General features: G+C 29.0%; 1 protein-coding gene across 1 annotated transcript in view; it reads right to left on the bottom strand.

The window, feature by feature from the left end:
* Positions 1–19,671, bottom strand: part of Vps11 (vacuolar protein sorting 11) — a 74,284-nt gene that overhangs the window by 41,905 nt on the left and 12,708 nt on the right. The window contains 9 exon segments of the mRNA XM_076473149.1: positions 625–704; positions 1,793–1,872; positions 3,568–3,629; positions 5,184–5,320; positions 8,609–8,698; positions 9,314–9,461; positions 11,204–11,301; positions 15,032–15,100; positions 17,676–17,726. Coding sequence (XP_076329264.1) covers positions 625–704; positions 1,793–1,872; positions 3,568–3,629; positions 5,184–5,320; positions 8,609–8,698; positions 9,314–9,461; positions 11,204–11,301; positions 15,032–15,100; positions 17,676–17,726 — 815 coding nt within the window.

The raw sequence follows: 19,671 nt of genomic DNA, 5'->3' as shown, positions 1-19,671 counted from the left end.
TGAAAAATGACAAATCAGCAATAAGTTTTATATTGAAATTCCTCAACTAACACATAAGCAATTTAGTAGACATTTTAGCAGCCTGAATCCAAAGTCAGGTGAGATTAAAAAACATTTTTCTGTAAAATGTGGAATTTTTGTGTAATTTTTATGGAGTAATGTAACTCCATTTTAAAAAACGAATTTTTGAAAAACTGTTTAGTTAACATTGAAATTTATTTACTACTGAATAATTCAATGCACTTATTCCACAAAAAAAATTTAAAAATACAATACTTTATTTATTAATTACTAAAAATATCTGTGCAACATACTTTCAGCTCAATGAATCAATGAATAATAACTGTGGAAAATCTTAATTAAAATTTGTATCACAGCACTTCTCAAGTTACAGTTTATGAGCAAAGTGTTGCCCTTTACATTCTCTAATAATCTCTAAAAATAAAGACATTCAAAACACTGACAAAAATTGTAAGCAAATGAAAAATACAAAAAACAATGCTGAAATTATACGAATAATTGTCAGGTTTTAAGCTTTAGCTATATTTTAAAGTGTTTTTTTAAAACTAATGATGTATGAATTACATAGTACATTTTTAAAAAGTGCACAACATATTTTCACACCTGATAGCTAAAACATACTGGTTCTTTTTAAATAGCATATCCAACTTGCTCTGAGTGTCTTTTTCCTGAAGATTGTATAGCTAATAAAAATATAAACAAAACAAAAAGGAATTATCAAAATATCAGTTTCTCTTCATACATTATTATTATAGTGGGTGCACAAAAAATGGCCTCCCCTTGAAAATGTTGTCAAATTTGCTATATCTTTTATTAGATAACAGAAAAATATGGTATACTATGTATTTAAAATATGCTCAACATGCTCTTATTAAAAGATATCTTAGAAATAAGAAAACTGATGTTATTGAATAGCCAGGTCAATCACCTGATATCAATCCAACTGAAAATTTAGGCTGAATCAAACAGATTAATGAAAGATCGCAAGCCAAACACAGAAGATGAACTTTTTGAAGTACTCAATGAAGGATGGCAGTCAGTCACTCAGGAAAATTTGCACAAACTCACTGAAAGCAAGTCATGCCAATGTGAAGCAGTACTGAAATCCAAGGGAATGCCAAATAAATATTAACTTGTGAAACTAGTTTTTCTTATTTTTAGTTTCTTTTTTACATTCAATTATTGCAGAGAAACATGATCATTTTAGGCTAATTGGAATAAGAACATCCAAGTAACTACAACAGTTAGACAACATTTGTTATGAGAATATGTAACTAAAACCATGAAAAGTTCAGGTATTTAGGAAAGCCATGTTAAAAATTAGGATTTGAGATCATAATCGAACAGAGATCATTGAATTTGTTCTAAACACATAGTTTTACATATTTGTCTGTTACCTAGTAAAAGATATAACAAATTAACAATATTTTCAAGGGGGAGACATTTTTTATCCACCCCTGTAGCTCTTAACTCTTAACAATCTAATTTCATGAAGACATCAAATGACTGTAATTGAGCACTGATTTATACATCTATTCATTAAAAAGACTGTTATTTTATAATTAAACAATTATTTTATACTGCTTGAAGTACTCTATGTGATATTTATACAAGTTTGACGTGTTTATTTTGATTGGTCACTTTTAAATAACATAGAAAAATATCTTACGAGGTTTCAAACCTCATGATAGCATTCATCTTGCATTACTGGTTAGCACATCATGTTGTTTTCAGAGACATTTACTTTAAAAATACTGTCATCTGAACTAACCTTCCCATCATGAGCAAGTATGTATAGTGTTCCCCATTCTGAGAAAACATCCACAACACCAGGAATAGGAGCTGAATAGGCTAACCATAAGAAAAAAAAAAATTAAAGTTTATATCCTGAGTAACTGTAAAAAAGCCATGTCTGTAATATACCTAAAAATAAAAATAATTTCACATACATGTGTAATCTTTCTCAATTTAAAATAACTCATTCTGTTTTGGGAATATATGACTTTATAAAGTTCAGAATCACAAATCCTGAAATGGTGGATATAAAAACTTTAACTCAACATATATATGATATATGTATTATATATATATAAAACTATAAAAGCTTGTCTGATCAGATACCTAATCTGAGTCAATAATGACATAACACAATACCACTGAGCTGTTAAAACAGGCTTAATTACAAAAATGTACAGTAATGGCACTATCATCTATGTGGGTAAACCTAAATATTTGTCACTAAACAAGCAGAGTATGAGCTCACCAAGAAGTATCCATTACAACTGCCCTTTGTTTGATAAAATTCAAAAATCAAACATTACAACACAATATCTGGAATGACATACCTTAAACTTCTCATTACAAGTTACCTCTACTAATTTCTGACCACTATATAAGTATTTTTAGACTGCAGATATGCTACTTTACATAAAAATGTATTTATTTCTCTACTATACATTTTATATTGTTCAATTTTATCATGTGTAAATATGTGCATGTGTGTGACTGCTTACTTTTTGTAAACTTAATATTTTCAAACACATTCTGATCTTACCTCACCTGTATTGAATTACCTTTACTCTTCACATATTTTTACTAGAACTTTGCTGATGATGGAAAGGTATAACACATATGTACATTTTTTTGGCCACCAACTCTTTCTTTATCAGGTCACTGCTTTGTACTAAAAATTTGCTAATTTGATTATTCACTAACAGTATTTATTGTAATTGCAATATTCTTCCAAGAAATAAGATTCCTTAAGCAATTCTAATAGCAGCCATACTTGAAACTCCTTTACTGTTGATAGGCTTATGATAAAGAATTTATGAATTCACTTTAATTTTGTATAGGTGAATTGCACTTGAGAACTTAAATATTAGATGATTTTACTAATCTGTTATTATAATTTAAATCTTATGTTTTATATATAAATCATTTTAGTAGTTATAATAAACCTTGAAAATGTTACAGGTGAGCATGGCAAGTATGTCTTTCTAGTTCAAATCTTTGTAAATGGAAGATTGAAGGCTATGAAGATTAGACTTTGTCCTAATAATATCCATACTACATAACTTACATTAAACTCTAGACATCAGAGATCGATGATGAAGAAACAAAAAAGAATGGGTAAGTTTGAGAAAAAAAGTGTCATGATACACAAACTAAGGCTAGTTAAGAATTTTTTAGATGCTTCCTTTTAAAATAAAATAAACTTACATCACATAAAAACTTGATTTATAAACAAGGTTTTGATGCCAATTTTATTCACATTTATTGATAAACAGTTTAATTAAATTTTAAATGTAACTGTGTAAAAGGTCATGACAAGCACACTTTGACCTATCTATAATGAGAGTTAATAAGCATATCTCACAGTTGAAAGTTTAATAAAACCATTCTAGAAAAATCTACATATGTCCTTCTTTATCCCATAAAGAAATAGTACCTAAAACTTGTTTACAATTATGCTTAACTAGAACTATAACAATAAATTTCATAAACACAAAAATAAATTATACTTCCAAATAATAAATTTAAACCAACCTATAAACTTATTCTGAATGTCATAAACTGTAACTATGTTCATTTCAACTGATGATCCAAGTCTGAAACAAGGAAATATTCTACATTTATAACAAATTATATTTAAAACACTAGAATAAACATAAAATCTTTAAAGGAACCACACAAATATAAGTTAAATGTGAAACAAAAAATATTCCACATTTATAACAAATTATATTTAAAACATTAGAATAAATGTAAAAACTTTAAAGGAACAACACAAATATAAGTTAAATGTACTATAAAGTAACTTAAAAATTTTTATGAAAAACTGCAATAACATTGCATGTTATTGTAAAAACACAGGCTGTCTTAAATTATGTTCAATGTAATTTGTTCTTCAACTTCCCTTTATGCATAAATATATATACACACGTGTGTGTGTGTGTGTGCACGTGCACACTCAGGATGTGCAACCATGTTTAATACTTACTACTATTTATTTACAAATTGTATCTCTAAAAATAAGCTATATTTCATTCTTTCTATTTTAGAGTTTATTATCTTTAATAACATTTAGTGTAGGGTTTGTTATTGTAATATTAATAATCCCTAGTTGAGGGTTTGTTATCATTACTTCATGACCCCTAGTTGAAGGTTTATGATTACTTAATTGCCTCTAATTGAGGGTTTGTTATCATTACTTAACAACCTTTGATTAAAGGTTTTTTATCTCAACTTTAATTATAATTAGTAACAGGTCCAAAACTAAAATTATAATTTATACTTATAATATAGATTATAATTTCAGCTTTGAACCTTTATAAGCCAGTGTGGTTATGCAAGAAGTTCTTAGTAAAGCCCCAAATAGATTATTGTATTCATTTTCCCATTTGCACTAGTTTGAAAGCTATTTCAATTTTCTCTCTTGTTACTAACTCAGAGCTTACTTCCCAAATTCTAATAATTATTAAACTTACACAGGTTCTTGAATACAATCCAGAAACCTATGATGCCCTGAAATAGGAGTTAGATAATATACTAAAAACGTTACACAGATGTGAAGAAGACAATCAATTAGGGTGAATTTCAGAAAACTTCATGTCAGAATTCAGTAGACCTTTGTGGCAAGTGGTACATGTACAGGCTATCCTGTGAAGCTAACAAAATAAATGGCAACTTAAAGAAACATTGTTTAGAAATTCAGTCCTATATTATGAGACTAAAGAAATGCTTGGAATAAATACGTTTTGTTTGTTCTTATAGAATGCTCTTTTTTTAGTAATTTCTAGAAATATTATTCCCAGCACTATTCAGCATAACAGTTTTTAATGTTGAATCAGAACTTTAGAAAATGAAATGCCTTTTTTCTTAACAACTAAAAATTGTGAAGTATAAACAATATAAATGATAACTTACCAAAATCATATGTATCGTGTTTTGAGTTGTCTTTTATCTTTAATAATTTTAACAACTTAAAAGCTTTGTTAAATTGGCATGTGCTTGTGTTTCTGTTTCTGTGAGCAATGTGAACAGTTAACATAGAACAATTAGTAACATTAACTTCCATTCCTTCAATTTGGTATTTGAGATAATAATACATTTTCTTTTACTACTTTAGATTTTCATGCTTCTAATTTGGGATTTATACTTACATTCCTCCTGGTCTTGGATTTGATTTATTATCTTTTCCTACAACAACCAAGTAACCTCTGAACCAATGCAAAATGAGTTTTTCACCTTCAAATGCAAGACAGGGTCCTCGACCATCTGGCTGATAAAAGTAAACTGCCTAGAAAAAAAAAATGTATGCTTATTATCACTAGACAAAAACAGTACACATTTTGGCATTGTTAAAATATCAATCACTATAAGAATAGCAGGCTTCCCACAGGGGAACCTTGTCAAAATATCAGGCAAATATAAGATAACTGCTTTAAAAATAGGGCAGATAAACAGACTATTATTTCTTAAAGGCAAAGATATGGCAAATACTTACCTGTATACCTGTTACTATTGTAATTAGTAAAGTTTGGATGCCCTACTCTATTTATTTCAAGAGGAGTGGAAACTAATTCTTATTCTCACGGGCACAAAAGAAGAATGGCAGCAGAAGCAGACTATCAATAGTGAGGAAAATATCTTGATAATCTTTACATATTTGCTAGCTCTAAACACTTTAATTGTGACATGAAGGTATGAAAGTGAGATTGTCTTTGTAGCTATTTTCTTTCAGGGCAACAATGATTTTATTCCAAATTGTTTTGTTGACATTTGGACAATCATATGACACATTTATAAAAAGCCTTAAAGACAACTAATTCTTTCTTCATAAAATGCAAGTTCTTTTCCTGATACTTGTTTTCCTTTAGTAAAATAGAAGACCTCAAGTTACCTTTCCAAAACCTGATTTTGTGTTTCTGTCTTAACATATAAATAAATATACCAACTACTTCACAACTTGGTCACTGGTGGTTTTGTTACACTATATTGTGTATCCTGAAGCACTTTTGTTTATTCTTTAAGTTTTCATAAGTAGAAGTGGTCCTTAGAGTTTCTGTTGTCTAGTGCCATCAGTCTGGAGTTTACAAACCAAAGAACAAGCTTGTGATAGTGTATTCTAGTTGAGGCATTCTTTTTCCTGTTATTTACACTATGAATTTGTTCAGGCAAAAATAAATAATCTGGCTAAAGTCACAGGTCAAGAATATAGAGGCTGTTGTTTACACTGCTGTCCAGGATTGGTTGAGGCTTTCCATAAAAAAACCAAAGCCCAGTCTCAATTGAAAGATTTCATGTATCAAAGTATGCAAAAGACCATGGAGCTCTTATATTTTTAACACCACAGATCAATCTAGTGGTCCATGAGTGTACACCTTGTTCAGTGAAGTATTGAAATGTACACTTACAGTGATGCAGTATATTAATTCACAAATGAAAAACTGTATATAACAGGCCAAAAGATATAAATGGTTTGTGCAACACACACATACATTTAAAAAAAACTTTCAGCCTTTGAGCATGGTTAGTTCGATTATGCTCAAATAACCTAATAAATTTTAACCTGGAAATATACCATTGTAAGGTATTAAGACATATAACCGAGACGTGTTAAAATCCCATACCTAATCATTTGAATACACAAAAATTCTTCGTTTTTGATAACGTGACAAAAGTGCAAAAAAAGTATACAGAATATTAAAAAAAGATGTTCAATACTTTTTATGTCATTATTCAGGACTTTTATCATTTTATTTAAAGTGTTTAGTTTGAAATATTATTAGTTTAGTCAATTTCTTTTATCAGTGTTCAGATACATATAGTTTCAAATCTATTAATTTGAATTCATAATCAAATACTTCAAGTGATCTTCATAATTACTTTCGACTACGAGTCGAATGCCTTAACACACTTGGCCATGCCGGGCCTTACTCTTTTATTAGAATTTAAATTAGTTTGAAGTAACTGTATTCATTATTTCATTTGGACTTCATCTGAACTGTTATACTATAACAAGCCAACATGTGCTCTGTTTTGCTAGCACCTTCTGACCATAGCTCTGGAATGTAAGCTTAAAACCACTTAATATTTCAATAAAGGCAAATAAGCCTTCAAAAAACATATATACATTTTGTGCTAACAATTATTTGTAATGCAAAATTTAGTGTTATACAATGCAGTACCACATGAATAATTACACATTAAAAATAACATTAGTCGCATAACAGGACAAAATTTGTATTTTAGAGCAAAATATATAAATATACATCTAGAGAGCATAAAACTATAGGGGTTATATGGCAGTACAGGAAAAAGGGAGGACTACATTAGTTAAATACTGAAAACAGCTGTTAACAATAAGACACAGAAAGATAGTTTCATTTCCTTTTAAGTATTAGAAACCAATACACCAAACATCATAATACAAATCTATTATTGTGCAGCCCAACTGACAAGTTCTAATATCAAACAAAGGTTTCTTGAAGAGTGACTTGTGAAAAGCAAAAGATAAATATAAAATAGTTTTTCTAAAACACCTCAATTCTGAACCCAACAAATTCAGAAACATGAAAAAAAAATCTGCAATTTATGTGAAAGAAGTAAAAAAACAACAAATTGTTTAATCACTAATTTCTCACACTAGAAATGGTATATGAATGTCAAACTACAAAGGATGAAAAAAAAAAATATCCAGAAACATGGAAAGATCATATACTAGACAATATAATGTGCAAGATTATAACAAGAATGCATTGCCTGTGCCAAAGTATCTAAGATTTTCAAAAAGTGCTCCTACTTACATTATACTATATATATTTAAGTTCCCTAAATTTGATGATGTAGTACTTGTTGCATAATTTGGGTCAAAATACATCTACCTAATCTTTAGATACCACTTCCACGAGACCGGAGTAAATTTTCTATGTATAGTGACCTTATTAACTTAACCCATGACCTTCAAAGGTTAATCAAGTGAATAAAAGTATTATACATTTTTTCAATACCAACATCAAATCACAAAAAATATATCAATGGATGTAATTCTCTTCTTAAATGTGTGTATCTGTGCACTATGTAGTTTTCCTGCTCTTATACAAGACACACACTATGCATTTTCATTCTTTTATAGCTATAAATGTTTTCTAATATCTTAAACTATAAAGAGAATAATTACTATGATCCTGTAATATATTAAGCAAATTTTTTTTGTTTACAAAGTCCTTTAATTTATTTGTTGATGAAAATTACTGCTGCTGTTACAATAAACATATTTTTTTTTGTTTTTTACATTTTGGGCAAAGCTACACCAGGGATATCTGCACTAGCTGTCCTTAATTTAGTAGTGAAGACTAAAGGAAAGGCAGCTAGTCATCACCACCCACCACCAACTCTTGGGCTACTCTTTTACCAACAAATAGTGGGATTGACAATCGCACTATAATGCCCCCACAGCTGAAAGGGCAAGCATGTTTTGGGTGACAGAGATTCAAACCTGCGACCCTCAGACTGTGAGTCAAGTGCTCTTACCACCTGTCCTTGCTAGGCCAGTAAACAGGAGTAAATATATATATTTACTTACATCTTGTCTGCCAATAACAAATTGGTTATCTTGCTTAGCATCACTAAGAACAGAACAACATGCTGGGCATCCATGGCTGTCCAACAAAACCTGAAACCCATTGAATACAAGATGAGTTACCACAAAAGCATTAAAAAAACATTGAAGTTAATAATACCAATGACATCTGGTAATCATGTAAATCACTTACAGTATTTAACAGATAAAAAAGCAAGAAAACTTTATCAGTGATTACTGTACAAAAAAAAAGCTATTGACAACTATTAGCTGTCCTAAATCCCAAACCAGTTACTCTCATGTGTCCAACAGAAACTTCATACTTTCTATGCATATAGACATGTTTTGTGCTTTTGCATTAATTTCTTATACTTGTATCTGATAATCTGTGAAACTTTTGGAATCAATCAAAATACAATCTCAATATACAGGTAACATGATCAATAAAATTATTACATTAATGTGAGTTTAAAATCGTTATTTTTAATTGGCATTAGTTAAGATTATATAAATACAAATTTTCACAGACCTACTTTACAAGTCTAATACCACAGTTTACATCTAATACACTACTTCATTCAAAGTTTCATAAGTTTGTTTCATACTAATAACTTAAAGAATAAAATGCCCATAAATAAAACAAACATTAATTTTTGCAATTTCATAATCAAAAGTAGGTATGTATGAAACAAAAAGCGGAATACCAACCACATTTTCTTTATCCTTAACAGATAAAGAAACTGAAAAAACTTCATCAGTGGTGACAACAAAGAGGAAACTCTGTCTGCCAGCTGTCCTGAACCCTAATCCAGTCACACTACTGCTTCCAACATGAAGAACTTTATACTTGCTATGTCTATTAGAGTAGAATGAATTAATATTTCAATCTCTACAGATAATTTTAGTTTTGCACAGTTAAACATTTTACAAGTTTGAAGATTTCAGAACACTAACACAACAGTAGTTAAAAAATAAAAAAACTAATTCAAATATACCACATTACAAATACCTACGGAAACAAATAACAAAATTGGTATATAATTCAAATATGAGCAAACATGCTCATAAATGAATATATTACTCAGAACACTCATATTTAGTATGTGAACTTTTGCTATGTATAGAGCATGACATTATGTTTTCATACTCCCATATAGTTTATCAATGAAAGACTGTAGAACATTGTTCCATATATCCTGAAGCACTTTTCATAATTCATCCAAGTTGTGTGGTTGCCATTTAACTTCCTAAACATCCATGTGGCCTCATACTGCCTCAATGATGTTCAAATCAAAACTATGTTAAGGCCACAACATCTTTGCAAGTGTTTCATCAGCCTCTTTATGCTCAAAATAGGTTTTCATTACAATGGCTGTATGTTTGGAATTACTGTCACTTTCAAAAATGAAACCTTGCCCAATGAGATGCATTCCTGAGAACAGCATGAAGGATCTTAATCTACCTATATCTGTCAACAATCAAGTTACCTTAACTTTTATGTAAGTCCCTGACACTCTTGGTCAAGGTACATCTCTACAAATATACTTATCTACCCCCGTGCTTTACTATAGCTGTTGGATACTGATTATCGTACTGCTCTTTGGTCTGCTTATGAACAAACTGCTAGTAATTATTGCCAAAGAGCTCAAATTTGGATGTATCCACAGAAAGTACTTTGGTCACCCTATTGTTCCATTTCTGTTTTGTTTGTTTTATTACCTCTCCTCAGCAAAGGTTCCATGCAACTACATTCCAATTGAGGCCATTTGGGGCTAATAATTTTGAAGAAATGTATTTTCTGTAAAGTCACTTAAAAGATTTCTACTGGATCATTACTTATCTATACAGCATTTACATTACTCTTGGATAGTTTGTGTTTGTGTAAATTTCATGCAAATCTGGCTACGAAAAACATTTTATATTTTTAAGTTGAATCACAAATAAGTTCTAAGTGATTCATACATTTTAATGATAAAACAGATAAAATAAAATTTTACTGAAAACCAATTTTTTAAATGTATTTAGGAATTTTTATGGATTATACAAAGGAAATTTGAGATTTTTGAAAATAAAACTACTTTTATTCTTAACATGAAAATTACTTTGCACATGGACTATTCAAAATAAATACTCAACATATTCAGGGGCATATTTTTATTTTAATTCATTACAAATGTATTTAATCAACACTAAAAAACTTCCTTTACAATTAGTACTTTGATTCTTCATGATTCCAACAAATTCTATCACAATCTTTAAGCTGTTCTTTGCATAATCATACATATATACAAAAACTATCAATTTAATTACTATTATACTCATATAAAAGAATTGATTTTTGTAATTGTTTTTTATATAATGAAGCTTGAAAATTAAGAGCAGCACAGAAAATGTTTCAAGTTGAATGCTATTTCTCTTCACTCCTCTCATGAGGCGAGACCAACTTTATTCCCTCAATATTCACAATTTAAAGTTTAGGATATATATTACAGAAGTTCTATTTCTAAGGATAAAAGTAAATTAAAATATATCAAGGCTGTTTCCAGTGTGTATTCCCTCAATCATTTTCAATCAAAATTAAAACAAAGTTTTTATTACCTGTCTTTAGTTATGTCACCCCTGAAGAGCAATACATTCCCATCATCTAGACCAACTGTCATTAAATTTGAGTTTTCATGAACAGCTAACGCTGTAACCTAAACAAAAATAAATTACACATAAACAGCCATAAATTTACTTTTGTGAACTTTTCAAATACCATAAAACAAATGTAGGTAAAACATAAACACTTTAGAAGTTTAGAGAATGATAATAAGATTCAAAAATATATCAAGATACAGTCTGTTCTCATGTTATAGGCATTTGTGTTACATGTAAATTATAGAGTTACCAAAGAATTCATGGTACAGACTGTGAATCTGCCCTTACAAAATTTTGGTGTAAATATACAAAACTTTAAAATGCAAACAAAAACAAGTTAGCCATAAACTGTTTTTTTAGAAATGCAGAGAATATTTCCAAGCATCATTAATGTAGATGGTGCACTTTGATCATATCAGCAAATGCTTCTGTTACAGTCATCATACAGTCACGGTCACTTCGTTGTTCTTTGAAAAAATTTTCGAGTCTTCATTGTATTACCCTTACTCAAGATGTGTGGAAAGAGACCATCAAATTCATGTGCAAGTAGTAAATTCAAGAGAGCAAGGAATGGAATTACTTTGGATGTAAAAACTGATGTTTTGAAGAGGTTTGATGCCAGAGAGAAACTTTGCTCTATTACTAAAATCTTAGGACTTGCTACGACTGCAGAAAGAACAATAAATGATAATAGAGAAAAGATTAAGACAAGTGCTAAAGTAGCTATACTTCTATGAGCTTATACATAGTATTTTAATAGAAATGATGCTTAACATGAAAATACTCCCAAGTGTGTGGCTTGAGGACCAGATCCAATATAATGTGCCATTAAACTCGATAGTTATACAAGCTTACACAAAAAAGCTCGTACAATGGTTTGGTGACTGAACAAAGTGGTAGAGGTAGTTCTGACAAAAAAAACCTTTCTTGACAAATAAAGGGTGATCTGATAGGTTTGTGATGCATTTTAACTTGCACAACATAAAACTTAGTGGAGAGGCTGTCAGTGCTGATGTAAAAGTTGCATGAAAATAACTTAGTGAGCTCAAGAATATTACTGAAGAAGCAAAGTTACAAATATGAAGACTTGGGTGATTATAAGTACTTCTTAAGACCGGCTCATCCATTTCTTCTGTCCTACTGTTGAAAAGTGATCTGCCAAATGTAATACTGTCAACAAAGCTTTGCTCATCTTAGACAATGTACCATATTCCTTTATATTGGTTTATTTAGGAATGCCTTTATACCTATATTAAAATAATAAAATAAACAAAATAAACCAATATAAAGGAACGCCTTTATACCTATATTAAAATAATAAAATAAATAAATTATATATTCAAACATCTAACACCGCCCTCTACATTCCGACACTCAGTTACACAACTCCTTCCAAACATGTGGTCAGCTTCCGGTCAGTTACCTCTTTCTTTGTGAACCTGACGATGACCAAAGGTCAAAACGTTGTTCGCTCTTCTATGTAAAATATTTTCTTAACCCAAACGACCTGTTTTTGCATGTATATTTTCTTACATTCATGTGTGTTTTTATTACTTTAGTGGGTCACAAAAGTTTCTATAAGAATGCACCTACATTTAAAACATGGGAATCAATGGGAAAATACAGTTCAAGTTATGGAATTACATGCAATGTAAACGTTTTTGAGAACACAACCCTACTGTAACATGGAGATCAAATGTAATTATTATGAATAAAAGTTTCAACACAGGTTTGAAGAAGGAAACAAAATTTGAATCTTACGCATATCAGTAATAGCTGGACTTATACCCAAAGATACCCATTTGCTGTACTTAAACTTGGAATGAGACTACAGCTAAAAACAAGTGACAAAACATAAAACAATAACTTAAAAATAAACATAATTTCAAATGCATAATTACCAATTTTGAATCTCATCTAAATCAAAAGTTTCGTTGCACACTAGAGCATAAAATATTTCAATTCCTCCATAACAAAAGAATATGTAGATGTAGTTAGGCAGTGACAAAGTAATCCAGATAATTAGTGTAAAGTAAAAACAAAATTATCACTACAGTCACAAAACTAAAATATTTTTTTCAAACTTTATATTTCATCAATTTTCTAATTAAATGATTCTTATGTGAAATGTATAAATTTCATATAAATCTAGTTACAAAAAAAAAAGATTTTCTATTTTTAAGTTGAATCACAATCACGTTTTCAACGATTCATACATGTTAATATTTAACAAGTCTACCCAAACACAAGGATTTACGAAAAACACAAAAATCATGCTGATGTACAATGTGTCTGTAAATTACTCGATCACTTTCTTAATTCTTTCTATACAGGTATCCTTTTCTGCACATCACAAAGTTTTACTGAGTTGCATTCAAAATATTATTAAACTATTTTTTGTTTATGTTATACTAATTAGTACAGCATAAAATCTCAGCTAATAATCCATATTTAATAGTATATTAGTTTTCAGTTTTTAATTCTACATGAAAGTATTTTTAAAAATCCTGAATTGCCCTGGTGTGACACATTTTCATTAAGCATCTTATCTTTACTATTTTATCCACCACCACTTCAAAAAGTACAAAATTAAATGTAAATTACTCACTGTAAGATCATTATTGCTCAGACAAACCATAATTTTTTAAGCCTTTAATTTTGTTATGAGTTATCAAACAGTAAATCAGACCCCTTTTGCCACATCCTCCCTTTCAAGATTTGTAAATAATTCTCTTTACATTTTATTATATATCACCTATAACCAATAGAAAGTTAAGGTTTTCACCTATCAAATGACAACATTGTATAACTGTGTTTTGAACAGAAAATTGTCAATTTCACTCGGAGTGCAACCTTCATCCCTGTTGGAAATATAATTACTAGTTTGAATGAATTTGTAATTGCTCTTGTTGCATAATTAAACAACAGTACTATATATGTAATTGACTCACTTTTCATAAAACATAATGATAAGCCAAAACATCATAATACGAAGCATTTATACTCTTTCAAAATGGCTAACATATGCATTCCTTGGAGAAAATAACTTCCTTTTCTTAACTAATTTGTTTGTCAAACCACCTAATATACTGACTATATCCAAACTTCCCTTATATACCTCCTTACCATGTCTTTGAAGATAAAGCTCTCTTATCACAAAACAGTTGGCCTGAAAGCCAATATAAAACCAAATTTCAAAATAATTTATTTTTTTCCAGTATAAAGATCATTTGCTGACAACGTATTGTTCATATCTTGTCTACTTAAGCACTGTGGAGACTGTAAGGTCTCCTATATTGGTGAAACGAAACATCACCTTAAAATATGAGTATATGAACACGTGAGCATGTCTATAAAAACTGGAATAAAGGTTACAAATCCTCCCAATTCTGCTATCTATCAGCACAGTAAAATAATAGTACATCAAATTTCTCTCACCAACTTTAAAATTACCTCAACAGCCAAATGTGATACTGAACGTTTTATAAAAGAAATATTATACATAAAAACTCTTCTTCCATCTCTAAATAATACAGTTTTAACTGACATAAACTTATTTTAACTCTTTCATTTGTGCCCCATTTTTTTATGTTAGTCTTATATATGTATATTGAAATTGTTTACTTCAGTTGTAATTACAAATACTGTTTGTTTGTTTTGTACTTCTAAATTACTGATGATTGAATTACAATGATTCCAAAATGTTTAATAAATGTTTCATATCATCATGTTTGTGTTTTATTTTATTATTAAATTAGTAACACAACAAAATTCAAATAATCTTACAGGTGACGGACTTAGTCCCACCACTGCTCTAACTATCCTCGTGCAGTGAGGATTTCCACTTCCATCTATCTGAAAAAAAAAACAAAAAACATTCATAACTATGAGCACTATTAATGAAACTAAAAAGGTCAGTACAACACATACAAATTATATCATTCTAGCATTTCTCAGCATTGTCCATACTAGATTAAAGTCAGTATGATTGTAAAACATACAGATTACATGCCTCCCCTACCTCTATCAACTAAACTTATTACAAGAAACATATCCCATTTTAGCTCTCACGTAACTTCTGTAAACTTACAAGTATTTGTTTGATCTAAAATAAATACGAGAAACTGTTTATTTAAAAATCAGGTTTCTGAAAAACTTGTGGATATCATTTGTATCAAGTTTTTCACTCTCACTGACAAATCAAGTTTAAATTTTAATGATCCTATTCATAAAATGTAAAGTTTCTTTTGCAAATTCCAAGTGTTTAGATGCCAGTAGTTGAACAAAAAATTTATAATTATAACTTTCCAACATACAGTTTAACCCTCTTACTTAAGGTATATGTTTTGCTTATCACAAAGTTTTAGTGAGTTACATTCAAAATTTAAACTATTTTCTTTTCCTGTTATACCAATAAATGTGGCATAAAAATGTAACTAATAATCCATATTTTGATAATATATAAGTTTTAAACTCTTATTTTTATAAGACAATATTTTAAAAATAATTTTATTTCCACTGGTGTAAGATTTGACATTTTATTTCTAGGCATCCACTCTTCTCTAAATTATTTATTACCCCTCCAACTATGAAATTTCACATAAATTGCTTATTATAATATCACCATTGCTCAGAAAACACAATTTTTATAGCCTTCAATCTTATTTGGTTACAGACTATATCCAAACTTCCCTTATTCCCTAATTATGATACCCCTCTTATCACGCCTGTCTCTCACACCTTCTCTTTCAGAACTTGCCAACAATTACATCTGCCATTTAATGCCATATTATTTATAGCCAATTGTTACATACGTCCTGGAGAATTTATTATGTATTATTTATTTCGGATGAGTATCTGCCTTATTATGTTACCTATGTTACTTACTACTACTTCAAATAACAGGAATTTTAATTTAAATTCAGTAGTTAATTAAATGTTAATATATATGAAATTTATGTTATTTTACAAAAAAAATTGATTTACACTCTTTCCTGTTTTAACACAAATATATTTTAATATACAAACATAAAAACAATACAATTTATAATAACAGTTATTATTAATCATGGTTTATATACAACAGTTTTACAAATTTAAAGAAAACACAGACTCTTATATCCAGTCTAGAACTAAATATTTTATCAACCATCCAAGTCCATGCTAAGAAAATAATACTGTTGTACCTACATGCTTTCAGTAAACAAGCATTGTTGATTCTTACACTGACGAATGTTTTGTGACCAGGTGGGATTTGCATAATACATAATAAAGAACATAGTATCACATGCAAAAAAAAGAAAACTATACTTAAAATAGCATAGGCATTATAATAAACATATAATGATAAATCTGTTACACAATATAAAGCCAATGATTTCATCTATCATATGACATATTACACTACACTGTTTTCTGTAAAAAGAATCATAGGGAAACAAATCAATGAGCTTAGATTAAGATTTGATGGCTCTTGTCACATACTTAGAAAGCCAGAAAAACTGATATTCATGGGACATTGTCTATGTTCTTTGAAGCACTATTTAATTAAAAAATAAATGACCTAGTGCAGCATTACCATTAGTATAAAAAAAACAGGGAGTGTTATCAATAGTCAATAATAAAAACAAAAAAAAGGATCCAAATAAGTACTTTTTCTTGTTTGTTATGTATATTATTTATCTATTATAATTATCATAAGAAATTAAACTTTACATATGCAAGCAGCTCATGTGTAATGTAATTTGATAGTGTAATGTGAGCTACATTTTCACCAAATGAGTTACAACTTAACATGAATAGTTAGACAGGGTTCAAAGGGCAATAAAACAAAAAAATTTAAGTATTAATTCATGTATACTGCTATGAGTGTAAGACTACTTAGGATAAGTAAATGTAGTTTCATATTTAATTATTAAAGGTAATTTAAATTTCTTTTGATGGTTATAAGATCAGTCAAATCAACCAATTTTATATAAAGTTAATTAGGTAAAATATAAAGTTTTACTGAAAAAATGCTTGAAATGTATTTAGAAGGTTCTAGAGAACCTTTATAAAAGTAAAATCTGAGATTACTGAGATAAAGAAAAGTACATTTAATCTTAATGCAAAAATCATTCAGTACTCAGACTATTACAAAGAAATATCATCTACGTTCATGGATGAATTTTTAGTAAAAATACTTTGTTAAAAAAAATCTGATTTTATTTTGTACAAAGGAATTGTAATATTTACTAAAATCCTGACAAATTTTGTGAGGATACATGAAGTGTATTAAAAGTTACAGTATGGAAATTATAATGAGAACAAAATGTATAAAAACAAACATTCAAGTTGGAATACAGAATATAATAAATGTAAAAAAAATGTGGAATGAGAAAAACCTGGTTCCAAAAATTTCAGTAATTTTTAATGATTTATATATCCTCACCTTGTCAAGATTCCACACTTTTAGCAGTGGATTTATACCTGGTTCATCAGCCTGTAAATGAGAAAATAGCAGGTAGTTCAAAAGCTTTCCAATCTTAATTGATTCAATATTAACTTTAAAGATAAATATATTAATCACTCATACAAGTACACTTCTAACATATAGCAGTTAATTTTAAAGCATTAAAAATCATACTCATGTAAATAAAATTCAAATAAAATTTACTTCATTTTGTGAAGTAAATGAAAAAAGCAATTTACATACGCTTTAAAAAGAAACTATTTTATCTAATTTACAAATTAAAATTTATTATTAGCAATATATTGTAGACAACTGGTGAGAAGGTTGTATAAAGAATGTTTTGATAACACATGCTTGAAGCTTCCTAGCACTTATGAAAGGAAAAATACACAATATCTTTTATAATTCTCCAATAACTGAATAGCATTGCAGCTCTTATTAAAGATGAATGAATAGTTAAAACTAAATGAACATACTAAGACATGGGACAACTTAAAGTTTTGCACATTATAACAGTCACTAACTGTTAATATAAAAAAAGAACACTACCACAACTTACAATTTGTTCAAAACTTTTAACACCTTCTACAAATTGTAGATTTTATGCAAATGTTTATTTTAAATATATTTTCACTCCTTTAACTCAACTTTAAATCTGCACACCTGCATTGAGCATTTGTAAATCAGTTCTGTGAGACTGTGGTACAAAACAGACCACAAATGAAAAAAATTGTAATTTTCAAAAATAAAGAACACAACTAAAATAAGCATGAAGTAAACAGAAGTTCATGAATATATTTAGTGTCAAGGGGAAAATCATTACAACTACTGGATGATGACAAATATAGCTTGTCAAAAACAGATATAACTTGTGACCATAATTTAACCCTATCACAATAGGTCATAGTCAAATGTCATGTCGACACATTTGATGACTCGCATTCATAATTTTATTATACTACTATTATATGAAGTTATGTTAAATTTGGTATCAAACTGTAAATTATAATTAAATTATATTATACATTATTTAATTTCTGAATTCAAAAGTAAATATTCAACAAACTCTCCTACATATTGAATTTGGCATGCTACACAGGATGTAGAAAGCAGCACTGATTGAAATTAAATCCTTCTGATGTTAATATACAAATTCTATAGTTCTGTACAAGTTAGGAACTGATATTTGAAAGTGAGAATATAAAATAAAAACATCCTACCTTTTTTATGAAGAGATATCATTAATGTACTGAATCAAACACAGTGCTGCTCCTCCACTCACCTCCTTCAAGTTTTGGAAACTGTCTATATATACAGTGTATTCAAAACGTCACTGTGCAGTTTTGAAAGCAGCGATAACAACATTCATTCAGTTTATTTCAAGTCAGCAACTGATAGCAGTGTTTAGAAACAAAATAAGAAGGATCTAAGCCTGTATTGATGACACTTTCAACATTGTTTATAATTGTCATTCATAGTTACCTCCTGTATTCTATATTGAAACATGTCTGTTAATAAATATATAAGTGCACAGTGACTTTCTGAACACCCTGTATGTAACGTGAATAACTAATAAAAAAAAACTCAGAATATCCTACAAGTGGTTTTTCCAGCCACTGTCAAATATAGTGTTCCTTCTTTTGGGACAAACCTTTGTGCTGGTAAGTTGTCTTTTAGCCTGTTTGAATTTTTTTTAAATCCATATACTGCTCTGTTACTAAAATAGTTAATTTTAGTAGATCTCTCTGCTATTGATATAGTATTTCATTATTCTAATGTGCATATATAAACAATTTCACATCCTCCACAAATAAAATTTCTTAATGCTTAACAACCCATTACACACAGAAACCAAGTCCAAAGGTTATAACTAGAAGAGATATTTGTTTACTTTACATCATTAACTATTCTATAATTTAAGTCATTTTAAGAAAAATAAGTTAAAAATCTAACTTGTAAATAGTAATAATGTATG

The sequence above is a fragment of the Tachypleus tridentatus genome, chromosome 12 (genome assembly GCF_004210375.1).
Source record: "Tachypleus tridentatus isolate NWPU-2018 chromosome 12, ASM421037v1, whole genome shotgun sequence".
Lineage (NCBI taxonomy): Eukaryota > Metazoa > Arthropoda > Merostomata > Xiphosura > Limulidae > Tachypleus > Tachypleus tridentatus.
Note: the sequence above shows the minus strand (reverse complement) of the source record. Positions and strands in the feature narration are given on the sequence as shown.